Source organism: Pleurodeles waltl, chromosome 9, assembly GCF_031143425.1.
Source record: "Pleurodeles waltl isolate 20211129_DDA chromosome 9, aPleWal1.hap1.20221129, whole genome shotgun sequence".
NCBI classification, from domain to species: Eukaryota; Metazoa; Chordata; class Amphibia; order Caudata; family Salamandridae; genus Pleurodeles; species Pleurodeles waltl.
The window spans coordinates 541,841,811-541,868,966 of record NC_090448.1 but is presented as its reverse complement, the minus strand read 5'-3'; the positions used below and the strand labels follow the sequence as shown (position 1 = coordinate 541,868,966).

Below are 27,156 nucleotides of genomic sequence, written 5' to 3'. Positions count from 1 at the left end.
GTGCCCTTCATCTCTCCATAGACTTTGCTAATGTACTCAGCTATTTACATAAAATACAGATTTGCTCTTTGCAGTAGGCATATAAACATTCTGCGCTTCTTTATGGCACTAAAACTGCCACTAGACAAGTCGGACCCTTTTCCCCCCAGGGAAACCACACACATATTGACAAAAGTGATATATATATGACAGCCAATCACCTGAAACTCAACTCAAGCAAAACCGAAATAATCCTCTTTGGCCCACACAAAAACACCTGGGACCCCTCATGGTGGCCCACCACGCTAGGCCCTGCACCCACCCCCGCCAACCACGCACGCAACCTCAGCATCATCCTAGACTCCTCCCTCTCGATGACCCAACAAATCAACGCTCTCACCTCCTCATGCTTCAACACACTCCGTATACTGAAAAACATTCAAATGGATCCCCACAGAGACCAGAAAAACTGTCACTCACGCACACATCAGCAGCAGGCTTGATTACGGAAACGCCCTCTACGCCGGCACCACTCTAAAACTCAAGCGCAAACTACACGCATCTAGAACTCAGCAGCACGACTCATCCTCGACCTCCGCCGACACGAACACATCTCTCCACACCTCAAATCCCTCCACTGGCTCCCCATTGACAAAAGGATCACCTTCAAGATCCTCATCCTCGCACACAAATCACTCCACAACACAGGCCCTGCCTACCTCAACGAGAGTCACCTTCCACACCCCCACACGAAACGTCCACTCAGCTGACCTCTCTCTCGCCTCTGTCCCCCGCATCAAACACACCACCACCGGGGGCAGATCCTTCTCCTACCTTGCACCCAAAACCTGGAACGCCCTCACAACCCACCTTCGCAAGACCCAAAACCTACTTCTTTTCAGGAAGGGCCTCAAAACCTGGCTTTTCGAACAGTGAACCTCCCAGCCCCTTTCCCTCCCCCCGCACCCCCCAAGCGCCTTGAGACCCTCACAGGTGAGTAGCACACTTTATAAATCTCTTTGGTATATATAGATCTACCTCTATATATATATATATATATATATATATATATATATATATATATATATATATCTATGTACATAGATATATCTATAGATATATCCATGTACATAGATATATCTATCTACATAGATATATAAATATAGATCTATATATAGATCTATTTTTTTTAGTTGTTGTATGGTTTCCTTGGGGGCCAAAATGGCCCCCAGGGAAACCCTACAACATCTAAAAAAAAAATTGCCCCCACAGGGGGTCACCCTGCCCACGGGCGACCCCCTGTCATTTTTTTTTTTTTAATTATTATTTTTTTTTAAAAAAAACAATCCCCTGGGGGGGGGCGGGGGCGGGGGGTGCGATCGCGCCCCCCCCCCCCTCCCCAGGGGGCACCTACCTTTTTTTTTTTTATTAATTATGCCCCCGGGGGGGGGGCGGCGATCGGGGGGCCAGGAAACCTGAAAGTGTTTCCTGGCCCCCGATCGCAGCTGTGCTGCGATCGGGGGCCAGGAAACACTTTCAGGAAGGCCTCGTAAGAAAGGGGAGACACTCCCCTTTCTTACGAGGCCTTCCCGAACGTGAGAAAGGCCGTTTTCCCCATCAAAGCAGGAAGCGGCCGCAAGGCTGCTTCCTGCTTTGATGGGGAAAACACCTTTGCAACGTCAGCGCGCCGCGAGGCGCGCTGACGTCACAAAGGGGCGGGTGGGGGGGCAGGGGGAGACACGGAAGCTTCCGTGTCTCCCGGGGGGGGTTTTAAAAAAAATAATAAATCCTCGGGTGCGACGCACCCGAGGATTTATTGATACCCTTCCTGGTGTCGGCCACTGGTCGTGACCCGCACCAGGGAGGGTGTGTGGGCGTCGGCCAGTGGCCGACGCCCGCACCTAAGCGGTTAAGTCTTGCTACAGTCATGCCACTAAGAGTGACTTATCAAAAACAATAAAAACTCATGGATGCAATTATCTAATTAATCTCAAACAATGTTATTACTCTGTATGGCCATACAGTCAAACTCTTTTCCTCACAGTGCTATGGCATTCCAGGACCAATCATAAACAAACCTGTCTTGGCTCCTTTGTGAGGGGCAGCATGAGTGTCATGCAGATCTTTGTGCTTCAGTAATTTAAACTGTACCTCACAGATGATTTTTAGATGGTAAGTCCAGGACATAACATACTCAGGCCCTGATTACAAGAAGGTCAGTATTCCAACATTTGGGTAAACCCTGCAAGGGTTTGCACAGTGGTCGGAATTAGGAGTTTGGTGGTATTTACAGCATCTGATAAATCCTGTGTGTGTGTATCTCACCCTTAGTCAAATTTCAGCAGAATAAACCTGGAAGAATTCAACATGGGAAAAGTGTGTGGGATTTACCATACCATACAGATTTTAGTGAAATAAGCACCAAATCCACGTTATTCCCCAGAAAATCGTAATAGGTGCTATTTGTCATACTCAAAAAACAGCATGCCCCAGGGTATTTTTAATATATATGGTGTGATAAAAGCAGCGCTGGAAGAGGAGAAAAAGGCGGAGGTGGACAGTGTGTGTTGGTATGTTTGTAGCATCACTCGAAAAACCTGGAAATTAAGAGCTAGACAGGTAAAAATGCATCTGTCTCCTTACCACAACATCTTGTGTGCTGGGAGCACCACTTTGCACTTTCCTCTCTTCTCTTTCTCCAAGCATGACTGCGACTGTTTCTGCAACCGCTTCATTCACATACTGTCGAATCAACTCCGAGTCCACAGGTACGCCAGTATCGACAAATAGCTGCAGCCCTTCAGCACCTGCTGTTTCTACTAGAAACAAGCAAAACAAAAGAGAAAAATTTCAAAATCATCTTTGACCACTATAAAAAAAAATCTCATACAAACCCCATTCCTAATTCACGTTATACTTTTGAGTTGCGGTGTGCTCTTCTTTTGAAATGGAATAGGTACCTCTCAATAGGAGCTCGGATCTTTACATATTGCAATCAATCATGCACCTCATACAATTTAGAGACATCAATGGACAGGCGGAGCTGATCAAGTGACAAATATCTGTTTTTCTAGCTTAACTGGTCTCCATAAAATTGGGTTGAGTAGTCAGTCCTGTGGCATAAATGGAACCAAAATTGAAGAACAATTTGTTATCAGTAGCAAGGCAAAGTGGATGAAAAATAAGTAGGCAAAGAAAACAACTGACTACAGAATAAGGGGTCATTACGACCTTGGCGGGCGGCTGAAGCCGCCGGCAAGGTCTGACCACCGGGCGGCCGCCAATGCAGCCGCACTCGCACCACGGCCATTATGAGATCCCTGCTGGACCGGCGGGCGGAAACCTGGCATCCGCCCGCCGGCCCAGCTGGGATCTCGGCCGCAACACAGGAGCCACCTCCAAATGGAGCCGGCGGTGTTTCGGCTGTGCGACGGGTGCAGTTGCGCCCGTCGCGCTTTTCACTGTCTGCATAGCAGACATTGAAAAGCTGCACGGGCCGTGGCCGGGGGCCCCGCGACTTCCCTTTCCGCCAGACTTTTCATGGCGGTGCAAACCGCCATGAGAAGGCTGGCGGGAGGGGGACTCGTAATCCCCTGGGCAGCTGGCGGATTACTCCAGCCGGGACAAAAGTGGCGGGAAAACGCCGGTCCCGGCGGTGCGACCGCGGCAGAAGGATTTCACCGCCAACCTGTTGGTGGTGAAATCTGCCAAAACAACCCTGGCGGTCAAAGACCGCCAGGGTTGTAATGACCCCTTAAGTCAGTCTCTCTCTCTCTCTCTCTCTCTCTCATATATATATATAAATAAATATATATATATATATATATATATATATATATATATATATATATATATACACATATATATATGCTGCTGAAACACTTTCGACAGGCTGAACACTGTTCTGCCACCCTAATGTTAGTGGTCAATCCAGTGGTCGTTGGTTTTTGGGATTAGTTTTATGCTCTTAAGGAAATAATTTGCTGTATTTACTCCAGTTTCTTTACAAGTTAGTAGTAGTTAATATCAACAAGGTGTAATCCTTAGAAGGGGGTTATTAAGTTCATGTAGCAGGTTGGTGGAATTAATAAATCACCTGAAGGAGATTAGGTATTGTTTGGTTCTATGGTAATTTAATGCCACAACCATACAGATGACATATGTTGAGATTGAAAATGCCTGGGAATAACTGAGAACATTTAGGAACCTCCCATTTGACACAAGTGAAGATAGATACAAAAGCTCCAAGGGGAAATACTTGGATCTTCCTAACCAACAAAGGGATAGCCAAATTAAAGACTGTCCCCTGAGCAGTGTTACACGCACCATAAACATCAAACTGCGCCAACTCCACTACCATATGCAAACATTCTCAGATCATCTACCACAGATGTCACAACCACCCCTGTACTCATCGGGGTCTTAAACCTATTTGGGCCTTGTCGAACAGTCCTACAGGCGAGTGAGTCTGAAGATGATACATAGCAATATTTCCTAGCATTTTTTAATTGTATGGGAACAAGGAAATGGGTCTAAAATTAGTTGGGTTGTTAACATCTAAAAGAATACTTTTTACAGAACAGGATGTGCCATATAGTTTGTTTTTTCTGATTTTACTAAAGAAGACCTTTTCATTTTACTGAAATCCTGTGCACAACACACCAGAACCTGTTTTCCAAAGGCAATTTTCTTTTGTTTTTTTTTAATGCCTCTCATGACACCCATGTTTATGTAAATGTCAGTAAGAAATTTGAACAGAGCAAGCATGTGAAATTAATATGCAACTATTTCCCTAAAAAAAGAAAAATAATAACATTGGACTGATATGACAGTGGTAAAGCATAGAACGTCTGCCTCACTGCTGTAGGGCAGTACATTGACCCACTGCTCCAAGTGTGAAAGGAAGTTATTTCTTTCAGCCTTTGAGAACAATATTTGTATTCACTGGTTGTATACCTTTCATACTTTTCTTCCCAGATGAAGTACACTTGACAAAAAGTGAAGGCTTGCTAACTTTCACCCAAGGACCCAAAAGAAGGACAAAGGGGACAAAAACAGCTTCTTTATTGCTAAAATGCTGGGCTTGTGGAGTCTCAGAAGTTGCCAAATTGTGCCTTTAAAACGGATCCACAAGATTTCTAGTCTGAAAAAGTGAAAAGGCCAGACCCCAATGCATAGGCCTTTGATAAGCTACTAAAAGAGCTTTCTCTGTGAATGTTTTCAACAATAGGAGTAGACTTTCAGTGTTTTAAAATATCAGTGAATATCTCATGATGGACAACAGGTATTGCCACAAATTAACATTTGATACACAGTGAGAATGGGAAATACAACATACTTGATGGTGATCGGATTTTCAACACAAGTGAATCCCCACTGTCTGTAGGAGATTTAAATCTGCCTTTCCCTTAATGAGATTTCGAGTTTGATGTGGCCAGGTCTGCCTCATCTTCTTTCATTTGATTACTGTTGGGTTTCATATATTGTTTCATTCAAGAGTATTGCCATAGGAGTTGAAGTAGGCTATTATTGTTTCCGTGATAATTAAACCACATTTGTATCCTGTATGTGTGGGCAGATTCAGGCTTATTGCAAATCACAGCTTTGTTTCTGATATTATTGAATATATTTTAGCAAAACAAACTGACCCCCAATTTGAAATGTACAATTCCATTCTATGTGCAGTCTGGTCAAAGGACATTGACTGTTTGATTTGCACAGGGCGTTCTACTGGAAGGTGTGGATGCAGGAGCAGCAGCAGAACATTATCTTTTATTTTAAGATCTCCTGTTCTCTTGACAGAGCGGTGCATCCTACCATGGTCTACTTCCTCTTGGTCGGATATGGAAATTTACATTATGTTGAGGCAGAAATGCCACTGCATGGTGTACAATGTTGTCCCTGCCTTAACTGCACAACTGAGAGTATCTGGAACCAAAGGTTATTGGATTTTGGCCCCATTCTCGCAGTTATCTAGTGCTTGCATGAAGGCTGAGGCCTGCCCCTTGATAGGAGTGTGGTCTTAGAACTTGAGGGGCACACCAAACTTACTCTCCAAGGTGACAGGAGACAACATCCTTTGGGAAGGTTCAAGAGTGTAGTGCAGTGTTGTTGGCATACTATGTTTTGCATGAATTCTAGGTGGGCCAGACCTCCCTATATTTGTTACAGGAGCGGTAGCCTACTGGCCCACTCATGTAAAGTTCTGTTGCTGCAGGTGAATCGAGATTATTGTGCTGATATGGCTTGCCTCTTACACACACTGTGTATGCCTGAGTGATCCAGAGTTAAGAAGGGAAGAGGTTTCCATTATAGAAGACCCGTTCCTGCTCATGTGCACAAGATGGAGATGTTGTTACTTTCCCAGACAGTTTAAGTGCATTGCTGACATTTCTGAGAGACTAGATGCTGCAGTGGAGAAATATGATACAGATTCACTTTAACTGAATTTTTACGTCTTTTTACTGTAGAAAGCTTTTGATTAGTCCCCCTGAGTACTACCACTTGGTGGACAATAGGTGTAAATGGTGGAACTGTAGTTCCAGTTCTCAGAAGCTGAGGGTCCTACAAGCAACAGTCACCTCAGATTGCTGCTCTATACTTCCAAAACTAAATTTGAGAAACAAGAAGTTAGCTTGGATAAGAGTATTATTATCCACTAACTCCAGGTGAAGGACAGAATACATTTGACGGAATTCTGTGTTCCCATCAGATGCTTCCATTTGCATGCCTCACAGGTTAAAGTTTAAAGAAAAAATTACACCCAGAAACCTGTGCTCTCAAGATCGACACCTTTTGGAGGTCCTGTGGTGCACCTGCCATCTAGGAGCCTGATACACTCATCACTTCATGAGCCTCTTTTGGGTAAAATCGTCCTCCGGGACTTTAGTGATACACATGCAGTTGTCGTCTTTCTTAAACCTCTTAAAAGGGATCTATTCAAATCGGTTTACTAGGATTCTTTTCTGTTGTCTGCTTTTTGTTTGGGTACCTGCCAAGGCAGTTCAGTGTCTTTTGGATGGTAAACATTTCCCAAAACCAGACAATTTAATGTACCCAAAAACGTTATATTGCCCCAAAACAATTTATATTGCGCACTTCATATTGACCAATCTACAGGGCCCAAAACAATAAAAACAGTCACTTTATAGTATCTCAAACCATTTAATAAGATGTCTCATTGTCTGCACTGTTAGAAGATCTTCGCCCAAAATCTTTGTTGATGACTAAGCATTCGATCTGGATACTTTTCTGTGAACGATTCAATCGCAGAGCCTGATTCAGAGTTCTACGGACAGGTTAAATCATCACAAATATGACAAATACCCATCCTCCATTGGATAGAATGCACTCATAATAGGATGGACAGGATATCTAGCATGTTTGTGAAGAAATAACATATTTGCCAAACTCTACATAAGGCCCTACATCTTTAAACCTAAGTATTTGATACTTGTCTGTAAATAAAGGTGTTCCAAATTTGAGCTGTATTTCTGCAGGCAATGGAGACTGTACAAAAAAATCGAAATTATTGCTGTTTAAAACCGATTAGTGAAACAACAGAAGCCAACTGGTAGTTCCATCCATGGCACATTTTTTCGGTGTAAGTCAGTTTGATCCTATTTCTCAACCCAGGAGAGGGGCAGGTTGGATAGCATGGGTGTGTGCAAACAGGAATAAAGAGCAGAGGTATGTACAATTAACAAAAGTGAATTCATGGATAGTTTTCAATCCCACAGTTGTATACTCGTTGAATAAAAACTATATCAACAGTTACATATTAACTGTAGAGACATGTACTTAGTTCAGAATCACTGTGCATATGACAAGCAGCACATAAGCCATAGGTTGGCGAATTTAATATAGAAATCAGTCATGAAGATGAACAAGGACAAGAAATAAGCTTATTAGGAAAACAACATATGTAGCAATTATTAATTTAGTTACTTATGAAAATCGTTCTAGTAATTGCCCAGGATCCCGGCCTATGGGAACAGTGTTCAGTGATACAAATCTACATGAGTGAAGATGAATACTTTGCAAAGATTCGAATGCCTAGAGAAAGAATTTGGATCAAAACTCACTGGAAGAGAATTTCCAGAGCTTGGATGTAAGCTGTGAATTACCTGAACCTGGAAAAGGCGTATGGTGTGTTAGGGACAGACATACAGTAGTGACTACTAGAGTGCAACGGACATGCAGGAAAATAATGTGATATTTCTACCACCAAAGGTGAGCTAAAATGTCAGTTGAGTGCTCCCCATCAGAGAAACTGATAAGGTGAAGGGTGATCATCTACCAGTTTCCTTCACACCCAGAGACCGTTGCAGAGGCACGAGCTCAGCAAAAGACCAGTTCTGGAAGGCTCAGGAGGTGGTGGTGTGGGCACAGACTTGGGAGAGATAGTAATTGACGGATGTGGCATTGTGTCCAATGGTCAGTTGTTTAATTTGGTGCACGTTTTGACCAATCATTCATTTTGAGGACACTACTTCTTACCAATGACATGAGCCTGGCATCAAGGGTGACCAGCAACTACCTGGTGTGCTTTACCTGCTGAGCCTAAAGGATCTCAACTTGCTTTGGTTCTAAGCACATTCAGTATTGCATCCATTGGCTAATTATGCCTGCCATTATTCTGCCACCATTAGAATGAAGACATTACAACCATGCATTCCAGGGATACAGCAGCTTAAGTCTATTGTCCCTCCATCCCTGTAGGTCTCAGCATGGCCATGGTTCCCCTTGCTACCACAAAATCCCAGCAGCAACTGTGAAGAAACAAGATAATAACCTGTTAAGTTGACTAACACTCTTGATTACCAGCCATGTGTACCAATTTGAATTGGAATCTGAAGACCAGCCTAAAGAACAAGTTACTTACATTCGGTAACACATTATCTGGTAGAGACTCTATCTAGCTGCAAATTCCTTTTTGAATTCCCTGGCGTCAGCTTAAAATCCGGAATCTTTTTGCTGAGCAATACCATGCGCGTGTTGTCAGGTGGCGTTGTCCAGATCTGTGTGGCTTCGTCAGAGACGTCTGTGGCATCACAGTCACCTATAAAGGCACCACCTGGGCACGCGTACGTCAGTTCTTTAATGCACAACACTTCCATGCCAAAAAGACAGTCATAGATAAAACTAAACATTTTGTCTGTGCAAAACTAGGGCCTTGAAAGGGATAAACCCTAAACCTACTAGACATATCCGCAGAGTGGGGAGGCATGGGTGGGTGTAAGGAATCTGCAGCTAGACACAGTCTCTACCAGATAATGCATTACCGGAGGTAAGTAACTTGTTCATCTGATAGACTTCTAGCTGCAAATTCCTTACCTCTGAATAGATACCCAAGCCATAACCTCCTGGTGGTGGGCTGTGGATATTTCTACTTACACTAAGAAGTCCTGTGGAACTGAACGGGCAAAGTGCCTGTCTCTTTGTATCTGACTGTCCAGGCTGTAATGCTTCGCAAACATGTGCAAAGATGCCAACAATATCCAGGACTGTAATGCCTCGAGCTAACCCAGTGGTAGCAGCTTTGCCCACGGCAGAATGAGCCCTCAAGCCATCAGGAGGCGGCTTCCTGGCCAATGCGTAGCAGATCTTGATCCAGAGAATGACCCAGCGCGAACTGGTTCGCTTCTGCACTGTCCGACTCTTTTTGCTCCAACGTACCCCACAAAGAGTTGATCATCCACCCGGAACTCTTGTGTGGTCAAGGTAGAACAACAACGCTCTTTTTGGGTCCCGTCAGTGGAGTCGCTCCTCTTCCTTAGAGGGATGCAGTGGAGCAAAGAAGGTGGGGCAGGATGATGTTCTGACTCAGATGAAATGGGGGTCACCACCTTGGGGAGGAAAGGGGCACAAGTTCTGAGTTCCACCTTGTCTGGATAGATAGTGAGATACGGTGGCTTTGATGACGGAGCTTGCATCTCACTCACCCTCCTGGCAGATGTTATTGCCACTAGGAAGGCTGTCTTGATGGTGAGCAGTCGGAGGGGACAGTTATGCAATGGCTCGAAGGGAGCACACATCAGAAATGTGAGGACCAGATTTAAGTCCCATTGGGGCATAACAAAGGGCGTAGGGGGAAACATATATACAAGCCCTTTGAGGAATCTATTACAATGGGGGATTTACACAGAGAAGGCTGATCAGGCAGCAGAAGAAATTCCGATAAGGAAAAAAGATAGCCCTTGAGAATCCCCAAGGCAGAACCCTGCTGGGCAAGGGAAAGTATGAAGAGAAGAATATCAGAAGGAGAAGCAGAAAGAGGATCAATAGACCTTTCTGTACAATAATATACAAAGCGTTTCCAACGGCAGGCATATATCCTTTTAGTGGAAGGATGCCTGGCTGCCAAAATAACTTTACAGACTTCAGGAGGAAGGTCAAAAGCCATTACCTGTCATTGCTCAATCTCCACGCATGAAGGAGCAGAGTTGACAGTTTCGGGTGGAGAACCCTCCCCTGCTGCTGCTGAGAAGATCCTCCTGAAGGGGCAGCCTGATCGGAGGATTGATGCTCATTTTGAGAAGCTCGGGATACCGGACTCTCCGTGCCCAATCCGGAGCCACTAGGATGACTTGGGCCTGGTCGTTCTTGATCTTCTTGAGAACTCTGGGCAGGAGTGGTATGGGCAGAAAAGCATACAAGAGGCCTGAACTCCACTCACGTCAAAAAGCGTTGCCGAGCGATTGCCGCCTTGGAAACTCGAACGCGCAATACTGCTGGCATTGCGCGTTCTGTGTGAAGGCGAACATATCTAACCAAGGCTCTCCCCACCGCTGAAAGAGTCCTTGAGCCACCTTCGGATGGAGTTACCATTCGTGATCCGCTAGGCATCAGCTGCTGAGTTCGTCCACCGTGCCCTTCAGAGAACCTGCAGGTGTTGATCCACCAGGGTAATGCCCTGCTGTCCCACCCATGTCCAGAGACGCAGGGCCTCTTGACAAAGGGTCCACTACCCCACACCGCCCTGCTTGTTGCAGTACCACATTGTGGTGTAGTTGTCCGTGAACACCTGCACTAGCTCCCCTTTCACAACAGAAATAAATGCTCTCAATGCCAGTCGGATACCCCGGAGCTCCAGCAAGTTGATATGGAGTCCAGATTCCGCCAGAGACTACAGGCCTCTGATCGCCGCCTCTCCCAGATGGCCGCCCCATCCCAGAAGTGATGCATCTGTCACTACTGTAAGATCTGGCTGGGGAAGGGAGAGGAGACTGCCTCTGACCCAATCGTAGTTCACTAACTACCACTGAGGGCTTTTGCAGTTCTCTCCGAGATCTGAACCGTGTCGGTAAGATTTCCCTGATGCTGTGCCCACTGGAACTTCAAGTCCCACTGCGGAGCCCTCATATGCCATCTGGCATGTTTTACTAACAGTATGCAGGAAGCCATGAGTCCCAACAGCCTCAGAGTCTCTCTCACCGAAATCCAGGATAGTGGCCAAAACATTGTTATCATAACTTGAATATCCTGGAGTCGCTGCTCGGGAGGATAAACCCGAAACAGCACTGTGTTCAGAAAAGCTCTGGTGAAAGGGAGCTTCTGAGAGGGAGTCAGGTGTGACTTCAGCACGTTTACAGTGAACCCCAGCGAATGCAGGAGGTCCGCCGTAGTCTGAAGGTGGGTGACGAGAGCCTGGGGTTTAGGAGCCTTCAACAGCCAGTCGTCGAGGCAGGGGAAGACTGAAATCCCTAACATGCGCAGATGAGCTGCCACCACCACCATCACTTTGGTGAACACCAGAGGGGCACTGGTGAGACTGAAAGGGAGTACGGTAAATCAAAAGTGTTTGTGGCCCACCTTGAACCGCAAGTAACGCCTGTGGGCGGGCAGGATGGGGATGTGAAAATACATATCCTGCAAGTCCAAGGCTACCATCCAGTCTCCTTGGTCTAGAGCAGATAAGACCTGAGCAAGAGTGAGCGTCTTGAATTTCTCCTTTCTGCTGAAGAGATTGACGTCCCTTAAATCCAAGATAAGGCGAAGACCCTTGTTCTTCTCTGGAATACCCACTGCCTACTTCTGACACAGGGACCCTTTTTCCCTTGGCCAAGGGAGCCGTAAGTTCCTTGTGGAGCAAGATTAAATGATCCTCCATGAGCAGTTCTTTCAATGGAGGGATAGAGGGAAGGAAAGACTGAAAGGGGAGGGAATAGCCCTTCTGTATGATCCGCATGACACATTTGTCCAATGTTATGGACCGCCAGTGAAGGAGATGAAATCGAATCCTCCCTCCTACTGGATAAGCATGGTCTTGCAGAACCATACTAGGAGGGCTTGGGCGCTGCGAAAGAGGGGGGCTGGGTGGTGGCCGACCTCTGGCTAGACCCTCTGGGTCTGAAGGTTCCACACCTCTTCGTCGCATTGGATGCTGTGAAGCTGTAGGATGGTGGCTGACCTGTGGTTGGCCTTTTACCCCGCCCCTCCCGAAGCCTAGAAAGGGGCGATAGGCAGACTGCTGGCGAGCGGGCGCCAGGAGGCCCAAGGATCTGTCCGTGGCTCGAGAGCCCTTGAACCGCTCAAGCGCTGAGTCTGCCTTCTCTCCAAGAAGGTGTGAACCATCGAAGGGCATGTCCATCAGATATGCATGGACATCCCCTCGAAAAGCCAGTAGTACGCAGCCAGGCGTGGCGACGAAGGGCCACTGTCGAGGAAATCACTCTGCCCAGCGAGTCGGTCATGTCCAAACCACACCGAATGGTAAACATGGCTCCATCTCTCCCATCCTTGACAGCTTGAGTGAGAGTGTCCTGTACGACCTCCGGGACCTGTGCCACCATATCTCTTTAAGTATGGGGAAAAACGGCCCAATGGGCATGAGGTGTTTACGCACCTCAATGCCACGCTGGAGGAAGAAAACATCTTCTTCCCAAGTTGGTCCAGCCTCTTGGATTCCCTATCCGGGGGAGAGGAAGGGTAGACCACCAAGATCTCCGGGGTGGGGTGTTGGGTGAGGAAACTAGGGTCTTTAGCAGCTGGTCGATGACGGCCGCCAATTGGCCTGTTTACAGGAGCCCTTGTGCTGGGTTGGGCCACGCCCCCAGCAGGACATCAGTAAGGGCTTCATTAGAGAGTAACATCGGCTCTGATGTAGCAACACCTGGCTGTAGCACCTCTGTCAAGATGTTAGTCCTGACCGGCACCGGAGGCAACTCCAGGTCCAAGACCTCAGCCGCTCTACGCACCATCATGGTGTATAATGCTCCCTCCTCTATAGCCACAGAAGGAGGTGAAAGCATACCAGTATCTGGGGAAGTATTCAGTCTGCTTGCTTACCCTAGATCCTCATACCAGTCCTGCTCCTCTAGTCCTCCCATTCCTCACCCATGTCTGGCTAATCAAAATAAGCCTTAGGCACTGATCTGGGCCAAGTTGGCGCCGTCAAAGTTGGAATCGGCGCCTTGGGATGTTGTTCTGGCTCCGGATCATCTGGAATGAGGATGGGGCTCCCACCACCAGTGGTCCCCATCGATGGGCGGAGCGTCAACGTCAGACCCGGCACCGGAGGAGGCTGACTGTGTAGAACCGGCGCGGGTTCGGATGTGATATTGGATCCTGGAGTCCCCAACTTTGCTGAGGCCAAAGCCGCCGGCGTCGAACCAGATGGGGCTCCTGCTGTCCCTGCGGGGTCTGAAGACCCACCCGCGAGGGTAGCCCGCTCAAAAATGAGGCGCATGGCTTCATAGAAGTCTTCAATTTGAGATGGGGTCGCTCCGGTTCCCGGATAAGGGGGGAGACACGAAGTCCGCCCTGGCATCGGGTCCGCGGAACCGTGCTCGGAATGTCGACATTCCCGTGACGCCTTGTCAGCCGATGGGCATGGTTAAGTCGAAGTCCTCTTGAACCTCTTCCTCTTCTTGTGCCTCTTCCCGGAGTGCCCGAGGACCTCGAGTGGGACGAAGAGGACTTAGGGCTCCTGGAGCGGTTCTGCGACCTCCTCCTTGAGCGGGACCATGACCTGCTAGGAGTCCTGGCAACAGAAGTCGACTGCGGGGCTGCCATGAGCTTTAGAGACAGCTCTCTCAAAGCTTTCGGGGCCATGGCCCGGAAGTCGGAGCACAACTTTGAGTTGTGGCACTTGTCGAGGCACCAGAGACATACCTAGTGGGGGTCCGTCACCGACTTCAGCACATGGAGCTATATATGTAACTAGACTTTTCATATTACATCTCCATTCCCACAGCAAAGAGTTAAGCGATGTGTGATTTAACTGCATATTTGCATGGATTTGTGATAATTCAGGTATATTTGGTGGAGCTCGCCCATCTACCTTATCAATGCCCTGCGTTGGTTTCAAGGAATCCATCAAAGACAGCAGGGATACACTGCAGGTCATCACTGAGAGGAGTGTGGGAATCAAAACTAAAGTATTCCTCAAAGGTATTGAAAGGTTGTCAGGGATCTGACTAGAAATAAGATAATTCCAAGAGATAATGATTGGTGACTCTGAGGTTATCATTTTCATGTGCTATAAACACACCAGGCTTCACATTACACCCCAACAGTAAAATAGATTAAGATACTTTTGCTTATTTTGTTGAGTTTTAACGCCCTACTTTTACTAGGTATAAAGTTGTTTTATTTTTGTTGTAATACTTCTGACAGGGCACTGACCTTTGAGTGCCATTACTACGTCATTCTATACAATTATATAAATCTAGAACCACCTCCTACAATACGTTTTAAGTGCTCATCACCTACTGCTCGAGGATAAAGCACAAAGAGTTTTGGCTCATTCATTGCAATTCATAGTTATTTCACCTAATTTACAGCAGGTAGAAAAATAAAGCAATTCTTTAGGTAATCAGTTTAGGAAGGAGTTTAATCACTAATTGCATTAGCAAATTAAAATGAGTACACATGCAGTTCAGAAGGAACTCATATTCAGTTAGGGAGAGTAAATAACAGTATCTAATTTATAATGATGCCAACAGAGTATAAGAAGTAATCATTAGGCATACACAGAAAGCCAGAGAGGCAAGAAGCCACCAACAAGAAGACAAAATGAGCAGAGTACATGAAGACGCAGGAAGAGTGAGGCAAATGTGACCCCAGAAGCACAACAAGCCCTTCACAGGAAGGTCCTTATACAGAAGAGGTGTGGTCCGTCTAATTGAAGTTGGGTTCCAGATAACTCAGAAGACACTCCGGGGCTGAAAATTCCCTAGCTCTTTAAGGCGCCCACTAGCAAAGAAAGGCATCTGCAGCATCCAAAGAACGGCTCAACAATGACCGTAGATCGGATCACAGTGTCCATGGTATGCGCAGCAGCAGAGAGAAGTAGAAATGGAAAACTCACAGAAACAGATCTCAGCCAGTGGGGTGCAAGGAGACAGTTATTAAGAGTCTAGGACAGTTTCATGTGTGGCCCAGGAAGCAGACAACCCACACCTGAAGTAGGCGTGTCTGATGGAATAGAGGCCGGCTTTTGTGACAGAATCAAAGAGGTAGGTAATAGGAAACCAGAATGTAGACTAATCGGCCACAGAATTTTCCCAACAGAGGAGGTCTATATAAATCTTGTGGAAGCCACACATATCAAGGTGTAAAAAATGGAAGACATCAGATGGAGGAGAGGCCAATGTAGTCCAAACTTGAGATGTAGTCAGATGAACGAGTTACTTACCTTCGGTAACGACTTTTCTGGTGGATACATTAGCTACCTGTGGATTCCTCACCTAATGAATACTCCCATGGCGCCAGCATTCGACGGAAATCTTCTTCCTAGTCTCTGCACGTCGACGAGGACGTCACTCTAGCCCACGCGACGCCGTCTGACGTCATACAGGCAATAAGAGGTCCTCGCCGACGTGCCGACGTCAGTACCAAAAATTTTTACGTGCATGAGAACAACAACCCAATGCAATGAAAGAGCAAGGCAACATCCCATAACATTGTAAAATACACAACATTGCAATAAAATGGCTGTAAATTTAATATAACTCTCTTTTTTTTTTTTAAACCAACAAATATATGCAAATCATGTATATACACAAAGATATATACATATATATATACATATAAATATATACAAGTATCCATATATACAACATCTATTGCAACCTTGAAGACCAAGAGGAGCGCACTCAAGGATTACTTGGTAAGACCAGAAAGGCAACGGGGAGGCGGGTGGGACCGTGAGGAATCCACAGGTAGCTAATGTATCCACCAGAAAAGTCGTTACCGAAGGTAAGTAACTCGTTCTTCTGATGGATACAACTACCTGTGGATTCCTCACCTAATGAATAGAGTCCCAAAGCAGTACCACTCCCGGTGGTGGGTGCCGAAATGGTCAAACCAAGAAATCCTGCAGCACTGACCGTGCAAAATGGCCGTCCCTTCTGACCTCAGAGTCCAAACAGTAATGTTTCGCAAAAGTGTGAAGGGACGACCAAGTTGCGGCCTTGCAGATGTCGACCACAGGAACACCCCTGGCCAAGGCCGTAGTGGCCGACTTAGCTCTGGTGGAATGAGCTCTAATGCCATCAGGAGGATCCTTCTTTGCCAAAGAGTAACAGATTTTAATGCAAAGAACAACCCACCTGGAGAGTGTTCTCTTGTGGACTGCCTTTCCTCTCCTCTTGCCCACGTATCCGATGAACAGCTGATCCTCCAGCCTGAAGTCCTTCGTTCTATCAATGTAGAAGCTTAACGCCCTCTTTGGGTCCAATCGATGTAGTCTCTCTTCCTCCTTTGAAGGATGAGGCGGAGGATAGAACGTGGACAAAGTAATTGTCTGGGCCAAATGGAAGGGTGAAACAACCTTCGGGATGAAAGCAGCCTTGGTCCTCAACACCACCTTATCCCCATAAAAAGTTGTATAAGGCGGTTTTACCGATAAGGCTTGCAACTCACTCACTCTCCTTGCAGATGTTATAGCCACCAGGAAGACTGTTTTAATAACCAAATACCTTAAGCGGCAAGAATGCATAGGCTCAAAAGGGGACCCCATAAGGAAAGTGAGGACCAAGGACAAATCCCATTGAGGCATAACGAATGGTTTTGGAGGATATTTATTTAGAAGACCTTTCAAGAATCTGAGAACAATAGGGGATTTAAATAACGATGGTTGATCTGGAAGACAAATGAAGGCTGACAGGGCAGACAAATAACCTTTAATGGTAGCCACTGCACAACCTTTCTGCGCTAGAGACAGAGCAAAAGACAAAACATCTGACAGATGAGCATGTAAGGGATCAATCTGTCTCTCTCCACACCACATAACAAATTTAGACCACCTATTAGCGTAGATAGATTTAGTGGAGTGTCGCCTGGCCGCTAATATAACATCCACTACATCAGGCGAGAGAGAGAAGGAACTCAGGTTGCCCCGTTCAATCTCCAGGCATGTAGGTGTAGACTCTGGAGGTTGGGGTGTAAAACCTGCCCCTGCGACTGCGAGAGGAGGTCTGCCCTGAGAGGGAGACGGAGCGGAGGGCACAGCGAGAGTTGGAGAAGGTCGGAGTACCACACCCTCCTTGGCCAATCCGGAGCTATTAAGATGACTTGGGCCCGGTCTTGGCGAATCTTCCTCAACACTCGAGGAATCAAGGGTATGGGGGGAAACCCGTAAAGCAACTGGTCGCACCAGGTTATCAGAAACGCGTCCCCCAATGCTCCCTGCACCGGATACTGGAGGCTGCAGAATAACGGACAATGCGCGTTCTCCCGAGTGGCAAACAGATCTATCCGAGGAAACCCCCACATCTGGAAGATTAAACAGACTTGATCTGGATGGAGACGCCACTCGTGGTCGGCCGAGAATTGGCGACTGAGACTGTCCGCACGTACATTCAAGACCCCGGCCAAATGATTTGCTACCAAGCATATCTGATAGTCCTTTGCCCAGGACCATAGTCGAAGAGCTTCTCTGCAGAGAAGGTACGACCCTACTCCTCCCTGTTTGTTTATGTACCACATCGTGGTAGTATTGTCCGTCAGGACCTGTACCGACTGACCACGAAGGGAAGGGAGGAAGGCCTTGAGAGCCAGACGTACAGCCTGTAACTCTAACAGATTGATATGAAACATCTGTTCCTCTGGAGACCAAAGTCCTTTGATCTCCAGATCCCCCAGATGAGCTCCCCACCCTAGAGTGGAAGCATCCGTTATGACCGTGGCCACTGGTGGCGACTGCGCGAACGGCTTTCCTTGCGAAAGATTGTTGCTCGCAATCCACCACTTCAAGTCCACAGCAGCATCTCTGGAGATCTTGACCGCACCTTCTAGATCTCCCTTGTGTTGAGACCACTGCCTTCGGAGGCACCACTGAAGAGCCCTCATGTGCCAGCGAGCATGCGTGACCAACGGTATGCAGGAGGCAAACAGACCGAGCAGACGAAGGACCTTGAGGACTGGAACTACCGCTCCATTTCGAAACATTGGAACCAATTCCTGAATATCTTGAACCCGCTGAGGCGGAGGAAAGGCTCGATTCAATGTTGTATCCAGTACTGCCCCTATGAACAGGAGGCGCTGAGAGGGCTCCAGGTGAGATTTGGGCACGTTCACCGAAAAGCCCAGGTCGAACAACAACTGGGTTGTTGACTGCAGATGATACGACACAAGCTCCGGGGACTTGGCTTTGATCAACCAGTCGTCCAAGTAAGGGAATACTGCTATCCCCTTCCTTCTGAGCTCTGCCGCAACCACTGACATCACCTTCGTGAAGACTCGAGGTGCTGAAGTAAGACCAAACGGGAGGACCGCAAACTGATAGTGCTGCGACCCTACCACAAACCGAAGATACTTCCTGTGCGACTTGAGTATCGGGATATGAAAATAAGCATCCTGCAAGTCGACAGACACCATCCAATCTTCTTTGTTCAACGCCAAAAGCACCTGTGCTAGGGTCAGCATCTTGAACTTTTCCTGATTGAGGAACCAATTCAAGATCCTCAGATCCTGGATCGGTCTCAACCGACCATCTTTCTTGGGAATCAGGAAGTACCTTGAGTAACAACCTCGACCCCTTTCCTGCTCTGGAACCAACTCCACCGCGCACTTTGAAAGGAGGACTTGAACCTCCTGTTCTAGCAACAGGAGGTGCTCTTCTGAACAATAAGATGGGCGGGGCGGGAGGGGAGGCGGAAACTCCCGAAAGGGAAGGGTGTAGCCTTTCTCCACAATACTGATAACCCAAGTGTCCGTTGTAATAGTCTCCCACTTGTGGAGAAAATGCCGTAATCTTCCCCCTACAGGAGAGGAGTGAGTGGGAAATGGTGGAAGCCTAAGGCTGCTTTCCCTGCTGCACCCCTCCAGAGGACGAGGAAGAGGCAGAGTGCTGCTGAGAGGCTCCTCTGGTGCGGGCCCTACCTCTCCCTCTAAATGATCTATAGGGGTGAGAAGAGGCGGGTTGCTGGAATTTCCCCCGAAAGGAAGAGGAGGAAGAGCCACGTCCAAATCCACGAAACCTCCTGAAAAATCTGGAGGAGGTAGAAGAAGGGGCTTGTAGTCCTAATGATTTGGCTGTGGCCCTGCTTTCTTTGAACCTCTCCAGGGCCGAATCCGCCTTGGCCCCAAACAGTTTGTCCCCATCAAACGGGAGGTCCAACAGGGTCGACTGCACGTCCGCAAAGAACCCCGAGTTGCGAAGCCAAGTCTGTCTCCTCGCAACCACAGCCGTGCCCATTGCCCTAGCCACTGAGTCAGTCGTATCCAACCCAGATTGGATAACCTGGGTTGCAGCAGCCTGGGCATCGGAGATGATATTCAAAAGCCCTTGGGGAAGCTCCGTATGTGAAGATGTTATTTCGTCCATAAGAGCATAGATGTACCTCCCCAAGATACATGACGCGTTGGTGGACTTCAACGCCATGCTGCAGGATGAGAATATTTTCTTGGACTGTGAGTCCAACTTCTTGGAGTCTCTATCCCCCGGCACCGTCGGAAAAGATCCAGGCACAGATCTAGAAGAACAGGAGGCTTGGACTACCAAGCTCTCCGGCGTAGGGTGTCTGGACAGAAAGCCAGGGTCAGATGGTGCAGCCCGATACCTCCTGGCCACAGCCCTATGAACAGCCGAGGAAGATACCGGCTTCTTCCACACCTCCAACACCGGATCAAGCAAAGCCTCATTGAATGGTAAAAGAGGCTCCGCTGCAGTAGAGGCCGGATGCAGGATCTCAGTCAACAAATTCTGCTTCGCCTCCGCTACCGGCAAAGGCAATTCAAGAAAGTTAGCTGCCTTTCTTACCACAGCGTAAAAAGTGGCTGCCTCCTCAGTGTACTCCCCTGGAGATGACAAGTCGCACTCAGGGGAAGTATCCAGCCCACTAGCTGTATCCAGTCCATGAAGACCCTCGCCAGAATCCTCTATCTCTCCTTCCTCCAAGACCCGTTGGTATTCCTGCTCCTCTAAGAGACGGAGAGCACGCCTCCTAGAATGTAGCCTCTCTTCAATACGCGGCGTCGACATGGCATCCGCCGAATTCGAGGAACGACGCCGATCGCCGGATCCATCCGACGCCATGTCCGGCGCCACAGGCAGCTTCGACGCCGAGGTAGGAGCCGGATGCAGAGAGGCGCGTCTCGGAGCCTCCGATGGTCCTGTCGGAGTCACTGGTCGAAACCCCGAAGTCGACTGGATGGAAACCTCCGGGGCCGAAACCTCTGGGGCCACCGGAGCGGACACCGGAGTCGACACCGGCGCCGAGCCCACATTCCCTAAGGGGAGAAAGGGCATGAAGGGTGCTGGCCGTAGCGGCGCCGGAGCACCCAAGGTGAAAGCCAACGGCCCCGAAGGACCAGTTGGAGCACCTCCTGGAGCCATCTGCTGAAAGATGGTATACATCGCATTCAAAAATGCGGTATTATCGGCTCCAGGGGCAGGAAAAGCCAGATAGTGGGGTGCCTGGATCGAAGGCGACCCAGACGCCAGCCTCGACGTCTGCGACGCCGGAGAGAACACCTGAGGCTGCAGCACTTCAATCACTGAAGATGTCTGCCCAGGCGAAGTCGGAGAAGGCAACGGCTTCGATGGATGTGGAGTGACTGTGGGACTGACCTCCCAAGTCTTACGACGCCGAGCCGAAGGCGACCTCGATCGAGACCTCTGGCTGGAATGGCGCCGTGAATCCCTACGGCGCCGGGAATCTCGATGGCGCCGATGAGTCTTCGGCGAGGAGGACTTCCTATGATGCTTCTTCTCCTTCCTCTTCGACTTCGCCATGAAGAGTTTAGCCTCTCGCTCTTTTAGGACCTTGGGATTCATGTGTTGGCATGAATCACATGTTGCGACGTCGTGGTCGGAGCTTAAGCACCATAAACAGTCCGAGTGCGGGTCCGTAACGGACATCTTGCCCCCACACTCCCGACAGGGCTTGAAACCAGACTTCCTCTGAGACATAGTAACTCTCAGATAAAAATCACGCAGCAGAAAAACACACTGTAACTTTGTAAAGCAACAGTAGCTCCCTCGAAGATAACCGTTTCGAATGCACGGAAAAAAGGGAACTGACGTCGGCACGTCGGCGAGGACCTCTTATTGCCTGTATGACGTCAGACGGCGTCGCGTGGGCTAGAGTGACGTCCTCATCGACGTGCAGAGACTAGGAAGAAGATTTCCGTCGAATGCTGGCGCCATGGGAGTATTCATTAGGTGAGGAATCCACAGGTAGTTGTATCCATCAGAAAGGGACAGTTCAGCCACCCTCAGTCTCACATATATTCCTGGCACAGAAAGAAAAGAGGTCACTATAAGTGATTATTACATCAAAGGGTGCTGTGGGCTCAGCTGAGTACAGTACTTTGACTACCTGTGCAACAAAAATCAAGTGAAGCTCTGGTTGCAGCAGGTAAGCACCACACCATATGGTGAATAAGCCCAAAAGGGAGAGAGGACAACAATTGCGAACTAGAGCATAAAGAAACAGAAATACAGCTTAAACAAACTATATCAAACATCTCATGATATCAGATTGATCTTACTACAAAGCTTTATGACAAATAAGAGCTAGCTCAACATTTACAAGCACTACTTGCTCCAGCTGTTTTCAGGTTGATGACCCTGTGTTAGAAATGGGGTCTTTGGTTGGCAGTCAGGTTACCCCCTGTCCAAGCAAAGACCCTCACTCTTGTCAGGGCAAAGGAGAAACACACCTGGTTAACCCCCACTTACACCCTTGGTAGCTTGGCACGAGCAGAAAGGCTTAACCCAAGAGCAATGGGTAAAGTATTTGTACCAACACACACAGTAATACAAAGAAAACACAACAAAATGGACACCACACCAGTATAGAAAAATAGGCAATATTTATCTAAATCAAACAAGACCAAAACAACAAAATCCAACATACACAAGTCAATATATGAATTTTCAAAAGAATAAGAGTCTTAATCCATAGCAAAACAATGGAAACGTTCATTGTACACAAAGTACCTGGTTTACGTGTCAAATAAAGCCGCACGGGCGAGCATGCATCGGAAAAGTCAGCGATGTGTTGATTCCTTACTCGCAAGTGAGACCGTGCGTCATTTCTTCTCCAGTCTGGTTGGCGATGAGTCATCTTTCTCCCTTGCAAGTAAGCGATGCATCGGTTTCCGGATGTGGTACCTTGGATCCACACAGTGTCGGTTTGACTTTGACGACCACGGACGATACGTGAGAAATCCGGTTCCACGGAGTTAGAAAACCGTGCTGCGTGGAGTTTGCGTCGTTAGCAGCAGCCGCAAGCGGGTGTTGTGCATCGTTTCTCCAGCCGCAATGCGCTGATTTTAGCCTAGAAACCGGCTGCGTGTAGTTTATCAGCCGCATTGCAGATGGTGCGTCAAAAATTTCCCAGCACGACGTGCGTGGATTTCAGCTCTTGTTCTGCCAACTTCACCTTTCAAGGGCCGAGGGACTTGATGGGACACCAGTTGGCAGGACAGGAGTCTCAACAGAGAGTCCAGGTGCTGGCAGATGAAGTCTTGGATGGCCAGGAGGCTTAAAAACAGGAGGCAAGCTCAGTTCAAGCCCTTGGAGATTCTTGACAAGCAGGAATGCACAACAAAGTCCAGTCTTTGTCCTCTTTCACAGGCAGAAGCAGCAACTGAAGGATAATCCAACAAAGCACAGTCACAGGCAGGGGCAGCACAACTCTTAAGCTCTTCTCATTGGCAGAGGTTCCTATTGAATCCTTGAAGAAATTTGAAAATGTGGGATTTTGGGTCCACTACTTATACCCCTTTCTGCCTTTGAAGTTGGCAAACTTCAAAGGAAAGTCTCTGTTGTTCACAAGATCTTACCTTGCCCAGGCAAGGCTCTAGACTCACACCAGGGGGTTGGAGTCTGGATGATGTGAGGACAAGCACAGCCAATTCAGGTGTAAGTGACCACTCCTCCCACCGCTCTAGCACAGATAGTCCATAAGGATATGCAGGCTACACCCCAACTCCCTTTGTCTCACTGTCTAGAGGGGATTACCAAACAGCCCAGCTGTCAGTCTGACCCAGACAGGGAATCCACAAACAGAGAGAGTCGCAGAATGGTTTAAGCAAGAAAATGCCCACTTTCTAAAAGTGGCATTTTCAAACTAACAACCTAAAAACCAACTGCACTAAAATATATATTTTTAAATTGTGAGTTCAGAGACACCAAACTTCATATTTTTATCTGCTCCCAAAGGGAATCTGCACTGTAAAGTGATTCAAATGCAGCCCCCATGTCAACCTTTGAGAGGGGCAGGCCTTGCAACAGTGAAAACCGAATTTAGCAGTATTTCACTGTTAGGACATGTAAAACACATCAGTACATGTCCCACCTTTAACATACACTGCACCCTGCCCATGTGGGCCACCTAGGGGAGCCTTACATATAGATAAAGGGACGGTTTAGGTCTAGCAAGTGGGTACTCTTGCCTAGTTGAATTGACAACATTAAAACTGCACACACAGACACTGCAGTGGCAGGTCTGAGACATGTTTACAGGGGTACTCATGTGGGTGGCACAAACAGTGCTGCAGGCCCACTAGTAGCATTTGACTTATAGGCACTGGGCACTTCTAGTACACTTTACTAGGGACTGACTAGTAAATCAAATATGCCAATCAGGGATAAGCCAATCACACTTACAATTTGCACAGGAGCACCTGCACTTTAGCATTGGTCAGCAGTGGTAAAGTACCCAAAGTACCAAAAACAGCAAAAACAGAGTCAGCACACAGGCAAAACATGGGAAGCAGGGGCAAAGAAAGACAGGGGAGAACACACCGAGGATGCCAGGTTTAACACCCAGGCACATGCTATGGTTGTTGTATTATAGACTCCCCTATGTAATTCCACAGAGCACCCATCAGAGCTAAGGCTGACTGTATGAAGTTCATTTCTTTGGAATGCTCCTCTGCTACTCTCCGACCTAAGTTTCAAAGCATGTACTTAGGATGGTAATATAACAGCTCATTCACATCGGTTACTGCCTGCCTCTCCCAGGCAGACTGTTCAGAGCACATACCATGGCTGGTTGCATAAAATCCTTTCCTGTGGGCTGCGTTTCTGTAGCTCCTGTGTGGACTTTAGAAAACTTTAGAGAATATACTACAGTTAATAGAAGATTGCTCCCAAATACTCTATAATACAGACCACTCCAAATATGGTAGGAGCCCACATGAGTAATTGTGTACATTCTCACACTTTTCTCCTACACTCAGGTGCAAGCACAGCTCATTGCTTGATTTAACCCAGTTTGAGCAGTCTCTGACACACATGCAAGACACCAAAACACTTCCACATAGGCCAAGTTGCACTCACACACTTTCTAGTAATCCATATTCTAGTACTCAATGCTTACACACCATACACCTCACTCAATTTCACTTCACTTCAGACCAAGGCACAGCCACAAAACAAAACACAGGCACAAATCTGTCACACACTTCTCTATCCAAAGCACTCTCAAAGGAATAGTGTGCTAGCTGTCTTCAAATATGCATCAGTGCTTCTCTAGTCTACGAAGTGCTATATAAATACAACTAAAGGATAAGTCACTTACCTTCGGTAACACTTTATCTGGTAGAGACAATATCTGGCTGCAGATTTCTTACCTTAGAATTTTCCCCAGGAGTCAGTCTGCATCTGGAGATTTTTCTCAAGCAGTACCCCTGCGGCGGCGTTGTCCACGCCGCATATGACACTGGGGGTCCAAATTAGCGCGCTGACATCAGTTTCTTTTCACGACTTTCCATGCCAGAAGAGCAGAGCCATAAAGAACACTGACCCCTGTGCATCAAAACTAGAGCCCTAAAAGGGAGTCCCTGTCTCTAGAAATCAGTTTGCAGAGCAGGAAGGATGGGTTGGCCAGTAAGAAATCTGCAACTAGATATTGTCACTGTCAGATAAGGCATTACCATGGGGTAACATGTCCACATGATAGAGACATCTAGTTGCAGATTCCTTACCTTAGAAGAAATACCCAAGCAATACCATCTCCAGAGGTAGGTCTGTGAACTAGGATCACACTAGAAAGTCCTGCAGGACCGAACATACAAAGTGCCCGTCCCTACGGGTATGATTGTTGAGGCAGTTGTGTTTGGTAAACATTTGCAGGGATGCCCGCGCTGCTACCTGACAGATGTTAAGGACTGGAACTCTGCAAGCTAAAGCAGTGGTCACAGCTTTTGCTCTGGTAGAATGAGCACACAGTCCCTCAGTGGGTTGATACTTAGCCACGGAGTAGCACATTTTAATGCAGAGTACAACCCATCTGGAGATGGTTCTCTTATGCATTACCTGACCTTTCTTCCTACCCACATAACCAACAGAGATTTGATCATCCGCCGGGAACTCTTTGGTACGATCAAGGTAGAACGCCAATGCACTTTTTGGTTCCAGGTGGTGGAATCCCTCCTCTTCCTTAGAAGGATGTGTAAAATAATCACTTCTGGCAAAAAGGAGGCCCTAGTGCGAAGCAGCACTATGTCAGGATAGATGGAAAGGTACGGTGGTTTTATAATAATGCCTGCAGCTCACCCAACTTGCTGGCAGATGTAAGGGCCACAAGCAAGGCTGTTTTCAAAGTGAGAAGCCTGAGAGGACAATTGTGGAGAGGCTTGAAAGGAGCACACATCAGAAATCTCAAAATCAAATTCAGATTCCATTGGAGCATAATGAATGGGGATGGAGGAAAGTTATAACTAAGGCCTTATAGGAATCTATTTACAATCAGGGATTTAAATAAAGAAGGTTAATCAGTCTACCTTAAAAAAGCTGAAATTGCAGACAAATAACCCTTGAGAGAGCCCATAGCAGAGCCCTGCTGGGTCAAAGAAAGTATAAACAACAGAACCTCAGAGAGATGGGTCAACAGACTTGTCTGTGCACCATGCCACAAACCTCTTCCAACGACAGGCATTTACAGTTTTGGTGGAGGGACGCCTGGCTGCCAAGATTACATTACAGACTTCGGGTGGAAGGTCAAGAGCTGTCAACTGCCACCGCTCAATCGCCTCACAAGAAGGCAGAGACTCGACAGGGTCGGGTGGAGGACCCTCCTCTGCTGCTCTGTCAGAAAATCCTTCTGAAGTGGAAATCTGATTGAGGGATCGATAGGCATGTTCAGTGGCCCAGGATACCAGACTCTTCGTGCCCAGTCCAGAGCCACAAGGATTACTTGGGCCAGGTCGTTCTTGATCTTCGTGAGAACATAAGTGGTATGGGCCGAAAGTCATACCGGCGAAAAACATTGTCGAGCGATTGCCGCCTTGAAAACTCCAAGGTGCAAAAACTGCTGACGTTGCGCGTTCCCTGCAGAGGCGAACAGATCTAACCAAGGCTCTTCCCACTGCTGAGACCTTGCGCCACCTGTGGATGGAGACGCCATTCATGATCGACTAAGAATTGTCAGCTGAGTTTGTCCGTTCTGAAGTTCAGAGAGCCCACCAGCACCAGATGTTGAACCACCTGGGAAAAGCCCTGTTGTTCCAGCCATGTCCAGAGGCTCAGAGTCTCTTGACAACGGGTCTACGACCCCACCCCACCCTGCCTGTTGCAGTACCACATGGCGGTGTTGTTGTCGGTGAACACCTCACTTCCTTTCTGTGAGAGAGGGACAAAATGCTTTCAATGCTAGTCTGATGGCCCAACACTTTGACGTGGAGTCTGGACTCCGCCAGAGACCAGCTGCCGCTGATCTCCACCTCTCCCAGGTGGCAGCCCTACCCCAGGAGTGAAGCATCTGTCACTACTAT

The 27,156-nt window shown here is 47.6% G+C and overlaps 1 protein-coding gene across 3 annotated transcripts in view; it reads right to left on the bottom strand.

The window, feature by feature from the left end:
- Window positions 1-27,156, bottom strand: part of KIAA0586 (KIAA0586 ortholog) — a 587,996-nt gene that overhangs the window by 233,860 nt on the left and 326,980 nt on the right. For 2 of the 3 annotated variants that reach the window (XM_069207463.1, XM_069207462.1), the window contains exon 21: window positions 2,623-2,798. In XM_069207463.1, coding sequence (XP_069063564.1) covers window positions 2,623-2,798 — 176 coding nt within the window. The remainder of the gene's footprint in view (window positions 1-2,622; window positions 2,799-27,156) is intronic. The other variant, XM_069207464.1, reaches the window with a different exon arrangement.